Source organism: Triticum aestivum, chromosome 3B (genome assembly GCF_018294505.1).
Source record: "Triticum aestivum cultivar Chinese Spring chromosome 3B, IWGSC CS RefSeq v2.1, whole genome shotgun sequence".
NCBI classification, from domain to species: Eukaryota; Viridiplantae; Streptophyta; class Magnoliopsida; order Poales; family Poaceae; genus Triticum; species Triticum aestivum.
This window is the reverse complement of record NC_057801.1, coordinates 843,151,705-843,158,903: the sequence shown is the minus strand read 5'-3', so window position 1 is coordinate 843,158,903 and position 7,199 is coordinate 843,151,705. Positions and strand designations below refer to the sequence as shown.

Below are 7,199 nucleotides of genomic sequence, written 5' to 3'. Positions count from 1 at the left end.
TCATATTCGGCATGTAGATCGCTGGTTGGCGATCTAGCACGTACCACCCTCCCGCTAGGTACACATTGTGGGCCAGCCCAAGTTGCTCCTTTTCGGTTTTAGGAAAGTTCTTGGACCTTTCCAGACCAGTTTATTTCTTTTTCCTTTCGAGTTATTTCTGTTTTTTCATTTTTTTCATTTCATTTCATTTTTCTTTTTCCTTTTTTCTTTTTACTTTATATATTTTCTTTTTTCCATGTTTGTTTTTCTTTTCTATTCTTTTTTATTTTCATTTATTTTTTCATTTTGATCTTCTTTTTAAATTCATGAAAATGTTTAACATTATCTGAAATTGTGAGCATTTTCCAACTTCAACAATATTGCTTTATGAAATTGTGAATATTTTTCAAATTCACAATCATGTTTGCAAATTCGTGAACATTTTATTTAATCATGAACTGTTTTAAAAAGATTGTGAACTTTTCTTTGAAACTCATGAACGTTTGAATCGGTGAATAATTTTTCAATCGACAAACATTTTTTTAAATTTGGGAACAATTTGACATTCATGAGCATTATTTGTTTGACGAATTATTTTAAAAATTAGTGGACATTTTTTGAATCGATGAACATTTTCGTAATTAAGAATCATTTTTTGTTTTTTGAACATTTTTTGAAGGTGTGAACATTTGTTTCAATTTCATGAACATTTTTGGAATATGCGAACACGTCTTTCAAAACCAAGATCATTTTTTTGAATCCACGAACATTTTATTATTTCTTTAACATTTTGTCAAAATTGATTTTTTTCTGAAATTTGGAATTTTTTATATCCTTTATTACTTTAAAGAAGAAATAAAAAAGGAAATAAAAGAAATAAGAAAACAAAATGGAAAAAAGGGCACATCTCGCTCCGCGCTTGGGCAGGCCAAAAGGGCGCGCAGGGGAAGGGGATGCACACGGGCTCGATCGCCACCTCATAGCGTGCCAAATAGGAGTTCCCGGGGTCGGGTGGGGTGGGTTGTTGTTGAGCACACCTGAATTTTATATCAAGGAAATCATCAGCGGATCTAATGTTTTAAATTTTGTCTTACCGGTACAACATGCATTTCATTCACTCCATGTGTTTCTATTTAACCTCCAAAAATAATAATGTTTGTTTCTTTGTCATCACAAAAGAGTGTACGATATAGTCATATAGGCACCAAGGCATAAGTCATCAAGCCACCGATTTCGTGAAGTTTAAACTGTTCATGATATAGATGTTGCCGCTAGGGGAACACGCCCATCGTCAACCATGGCAATCTAGTTATGAAGTACTACATCGGGGGCAAATAGTCCAGTGAACTATGACGCGATAATAAGTGTTAAGTTTGTAGTATATGTATTTCACACTCAACTTCGCCCAGTAATATTCACACGTAACAAACACCATTACGGCCCTGATTGGATTCTGGTTTCACAGAGCAATACCCTGTGAATTTACACCTCTTCATCCAAAGGTAGTTCTGTTGTCTATTCCCAGAATTCCTTTGCTTGCTTAGACAATGAGTTGCTTTTGCATAATGCTGATTTAGCTGGTTTAAAATTGGGGAATGATCCCATTAGTACTAATAGTAACATTAATTTTATTAAGCAAAAAGAACTTGAGAGGTTGCCCAATTTCCATAAAGACAACCCTCACATGTTCCTTCCTCCTAACATTGATGTTAATGGAGTGGATTTTCTTAGCAATAATAATGACACTGGAAAGCATCCTTCATCTTGCACTGAGAATAATTAGATAGGGAGGAAGGAGAGATCCCTTGGTTGGAGGTATCCCATCAAAGGATTAAAAAGTGTCAATCTAGATGGATGAAATCTAAATAATTTCTATGATTGGTGCTTTCTGGAATATCAGAGGCCTCAATGGCTTTGCCAAGAATACTAGAGTGCAGGAGCTCATAAAAGCTTGCTGCCCTGACTTTGTTTGCTTATCTGAGACTAAAAAAGCCAACTTCACCATACCACAACTAGATGCCATAGATACTAGAAGTGGTTTTGCTTGGAAGTGGCTGCCTGCTATTGGCACTACAGGTGGTATACTTGTGGGTGTTAAAGAGGATTGTTTTGATATTTTACAGTGTGATATTGGCACCTTTTGCATTTCCTGTATTTTGAGGTTCAAACATAGTGATACCATGTGGAGATTAATCTCTGTGTATGGTTCTGCTTATGATGAGTTAAAACTTGATTTTCTTAATGAACTCAGTAGTGTTCTCTCTAGCTGGTTTGGTCCCACTCTAGTGGGGGGTGACTTTAACCTAGTTAGGAACACTAGTGAGAAAAATACTGGCAATACAAATTAACATTGGGCTGATCTGTTTAATGACTGGATCAACAGGTTTGGGCTCATTGAGACTAAAAATGCTGGGAGGAGATTTACTTGGGCCAATAACCAAGACAATTTAATTATGGCCACTTTAGATAGAGTATTTGTTTCCGTAGATTGGGATGGGCTTTTCCCTGGGGCCTCTATCAAAGCCCTACCCAGAGTGGGGAGTGATCACACTCCTCTGGTGTTGAATACTGCCACTGGGCTCCCTGAATCTTCTTCTAAATTTTTTAGATTTGAGAAATGGTGGCTAGAAATTCCTGGTTTTGATGATGTTATTCATAAAGCCTGGAACACTGAATGTAATGCCACCAAAGCCATAGATGTTTGGCAATTTAAAATAGTATGCTCTCTCCTGAGCACTTTAATTTACTTGAAAAACCCTTCTCTGAGGAGGAAATCAAGACTGTTGTCTTTGGCTCTTATGCTGAGGGAGCACCTGGCCATATGGGTTTCCTTTCCTGTTTTACCAAAAATACTGGGAGTTAATCAAAAATGATTTGTTTGCTCTCTTCAGAGATTGGCTGGAGAACTTGATTTGTACAGACCCAATTTCTCCCTCCTTACCTTAGTTCCTAAAGAACCCAATGTTGTTAAGCTTGATAGGTTCAGGCCTCTAGCTATGATTAATTGTAGCTTTAAAATATTTGCTAAATGTGCCACCAATAGGTTTTTGTAACTTTCTCATTTCTCCTAACCAAAATGATTTCCTAAAGGGTAGATTTATCCTTGAAAGCATAGTGGCTGCTCATGAGGTAGTTCATGCAGTTGCCACTAACAAAATGTCTGGTTTTTGCTTTAAATTAGACTATGAAAAAGCCTATGACATGATCAGTAGAGAATTCCTTGTGAAAATGCTGAGAAAGAGAGGCTTTGGTCCTAAATGGATGCATAAAATTGAATCCTTACTTTGCAATGGATCTGTTGGTGTCAGAATTAATGACACCAACAGTGAATATTTCATAGCAGGTAAAGGAGCTAGACAGGGGGACCCTGTTTCCCCCTTTTGTTTAACTTAGTTGCTGATGTTTTCACTAGAATCTTGATAAAAGCTGCTAAAGAAAACTTAATTGCTGGTGTTTCCCCCCCTCTAATCCTGCTGGTGTCATTAGCATGCACTATGCTGATGGTACTCTACTCTTCCTAGACAAGAACCTAGACCATGCTAAAAACCTTAAATGGCTTTTATCTTGCTTTGAGCAAATTTCTGGCATGAGGACTAATTTTCATAAATGTGACCTTGTTCCTATTAATATTGATAGAGACGAGGCTTTAGTTTTTGCTCAAATATTAGGGTGTAAAATTAGTTCTTTCCCTATTAAGTACTTGGGTGCCCCTCTGCACTTTAGCAAGATCAGAAGAGAGGATCTTCGACCTACTGTTGATAAGATAATCAAGAAAGCTGCTGGGTGGAGAGGGAGGCTGCTTTCCTTTGGCAAGAGACTCATTTTAGTCCAAGCCTGCTTAGCTAGTATCCCAACTTATCTGATGGGTTTCATAAAATTCCCTAAGTGGCTATTAAACTCATTAACTCCCAATTAGCTCATTTCTTTTGGGATGATTATGAGGGCCATCACAAATACCATTTGACTGCCTGGAACTCCTTGAATATGAGGAAGGAATTTGGGGGTTTTGGTATTACTGACATTGGGGACATGAATCTGGCCCTATTAGCTTCTTGGATTAGTAGGTACTACAACTCCGAGGGCAAGATTTGAAAGAATATTATTGATTCCAAATATAACCCCCAGAATAGCAACATTTTTGCTTGTTCTGCTGCTGGAGCCTCCCCTTTCTGGAAAGGACTGCTTTGGGCAGCAGAAGCTGCTAAAATTGGCTTTTCTTGGAAGATTGGTAATGGCAAGAGGGCTAGATTCTGGGAGGATCATTGGTTTGGCAATGCTACTTTGGCTACCCAGTATTGGGATCTCTATAACCTAGCTAATGAGCATAATGCCACCATAGATAAAATCTGGGATGGCTATACCCTGAAGCTCACTTTTAGGAGATGCTTCACCCAGGAACAGATGGCCCTTTGGTTTGAGCTTTTAGAAATTGCTAGTTCCATTCATTTGATAGATGAGGATGACTCCCCTGTTTGGAATCTGAATTCTAAAGGGGTCTATACAGTTAAATCCTTTATAATTTTATCAATTTCAGAGGAGTTCTGCCTACTAGTTCTCCTGCTGTGTGGAACCTTAAAATTCCTCCCAGGATTCAAATTTTTCTCTGGCTTTTGGTCAATAATAAATTGCTGACTAGAGACAACCTGAGCAAAAGACAGGAGGTAGGAGATCCTACTTGTGTGTTTTGTTCTGAACAAGAATCCTGTTCTCATTTATTCAGTGCCTGTGTTGTAGCTGTTGAATTCTGGAAAGCCATCTGTACCCTTACAGGAGTGAGAGAAGACATTAATATGATGTCTATCTCCTCATACTGGCTTAGGGGAGACAAGTTTGCTGCGATCAACACTGTCCATGCGGCTGGATTGTGGGCGATCTGGAAAACTCGCAACGACATGGTTTTCAATAATGTTTGTTGGCCTGGTTTGCAGGCTATATGGAGGAGAACAACGTCAAATCTATCTACGTGGGAGTGCCTTTCCTCAGGATGTGCCAGGGACAAGCTGGTGTGGGCTACGAAAGAGTTGGAGAAGAAAGCGAGAAGCCCTCCTCTGCTGCTGTGGCCAGATCCTGGCTGAGGCGTGGAGACACATTTTAGCCTCTGGTATTGGACAGTGCACCTGTAGTATCACCATAGGCCTCGCTGAGCAGTAGCTGTGTGTGTTCGCTTTTCCTTTTCTGGCTTTAGCTATATTCTGGCTTTGTAGTAGCGTTGTGACGCTTTTCGTTTTACTGCGGCAGCGTGCCTGCTGTCCGTCGTGAGCTACATGATGTAACACACTCTGGATCGTTGTTTCGTTTCTTCTGAAATGGAACAGGGGCGCAGCCTTTTTCTTCTAAGAAAAATATACACCTGTAAAATAAATACACAGGTGTATAAAGATACACCGATTCCAAGCGGTGCATACGTTGCTTCAAGAGAGCATTCAGCTGGTCTAGTAACAACCCAGGCACCTCGCAAGTTGATAGTACAAACACAAGTATAGGTTAAACCACGGGAGATTTTATTTAGGGGTCGGTTTACATGCATGGCAGTGCACCTGCTCTGCTCATGCTGGCAGGTGCTTACATACATACAAAGACCCTCGATCAGGTGGCGTTACATGGTAAGTAGATTGTAGATAGATCATAGATATGATGCGCGCGGTGCATGCATGACCGATGATAGATCTAGCAGCTGCAGCAGGAGCAGCCGCAGCTGGTGCCGCACTTGCACTGGGTGCAGCCGCAGCCGCCGTTCTCCGCCGCCATCTCCATCCCGCCCGAGCTCCTGCACCCATCCATCAATCCTTAGTCCCATAGCAAGATCAACATATATAGTCATATTATAGCGGGCGCATGATGTATGAGGAAACAGAAGGGACGTACGCCTTGTGGGTGGCGGTGGCGGAGACGAGGAGGGTGGCGCCGGCGGCCTCAACCTCCGGGTACATGTTGCAGCCGCCGCAGCCGTTGCCGCACTTGCAGGCGCTGCCGCAGCCGCAGTTTCCTCCGCAGCAAGACATCCTCGAGGTTGCTTGGGATTGGATGGAGGCTTTGATTGGTGTTGGCTAGGAGCTTCCTGTGTGCTTCTTGCTTGCTGGCTTGAGTAACAATGGCAGGCAGCGAGGGCTATTTATAGGCGAGTGAGCATCAAGGAAGGAGGAGGAAGAGAAGATGAAGACGGAGATGAGAGATGCTGCACTTTTGGTAAAGGATGGACGAGAGCAACCGCGTGGGGAAGAGGAATAAGGATAGGGCCACCTCCTCCCATGATTTGATTCCCTTTGTCTCTACTAGCTTGTTTCTTACATCAAAGGAACCACTAAAGGAACTACGGCCAATATTTTGTGGGTATATCGAATTATTGGTGTACGTACTAACTTCCTTTTTCAAAATATTAGCTGTACTGATTTTTTTTTTCAAATGTCAAATGTTTCCATGTTTTAACAAGTTTATAAAAAAACATCAAATTTTTCCAAATATAGATACGTTTTTATTTAGTTTAGGGATGCTTGAATTTATAGTTGTATTTCTCGGTAAATTATGAATTTCAAATTAAATCAAAATCAAACTAAATTCTGAAACCTTAGCAATAAATAAATAGCTCTCTTTCGTGCATGCCCTTAGTGAATATATTCGGCTGATAACCATCACTCAGTGTTTTTTGAATGTCAGGACAAGGAAAAAAGCTAGGACTTCTTAGGTGGAGGTCGCCGAAAATATTTTTTCTTTAAAAAATCTTGCTGGCTCTTGGTTGCCATAGGTTTGACAACCTTTTCAGTTTTAGTGTTATAAGCTGAATTTTACTGAAATTTTAGTCTCCAGCCTACATGCATTTCAATAACTATCTCACTCCCACTTTTTTTTTGAAGATTACATGGCACATCTGTTTGCGGCATTTTTAAAAGAGGGAACTGGAAAAATTAACATACATATTTCATGCCATGCTGTGTTGGATCCCGTGGGAATTAAAGATAGAGTAATGTATAAAATATGGATGTTGATTTACTGCAGAAGGAAAACAAAACACAAGAACTTTCCAAAACATTAGGTGCAAGCACATAGTTGTCATTGAACTAACGGAATTATTTCCAGAAGATTTGGCTCGACATAAATTTTCCTACGAATACATGGCCATAGAATAACATTATGGTTCCCAGCCCTACTAGTCCCGTAGGAAAATATTCTAACAACTAGAATCACCAAATTTTCAATAATGGTTCCTTTGAAGTTTGGACCAA

The 7,199-nt window shown here is 40.0% G+C and overlaps 1 protein-coding gene across 1 annotated transcript; it reads right to left on the bottom strand.

Moving 5' to 3' along the window:
* Nucleotides 1–5,459: 5,459 nt before the first annotated feature.
* LOC123072861 (metallothionein-like protein 2C) lies at nucleotides 5,460–6,100 on the bottom strand. Its single transcript, XM_044496526.1, has 2 exons — nucleotides 5,845–6,100; nucleotides 5,460–5,746 (listed from the first exon to the last, which is right to left on the bottom strand). Exons 1-2 carry the CDS (start codon nucleotides 5,979–5,981, stop codon nucleotides 5,647–5,649), a joined length of 237 nt encoding a protein of 78 aa, XP_044352461.1. The 5' UTR covers nucleotides 5,982–6,100; the 3' UTR covers nucleotides 5,460–5,646.
* Nucleotides 6,101–7,199: the final 1,099 nt, after the last annotated feature.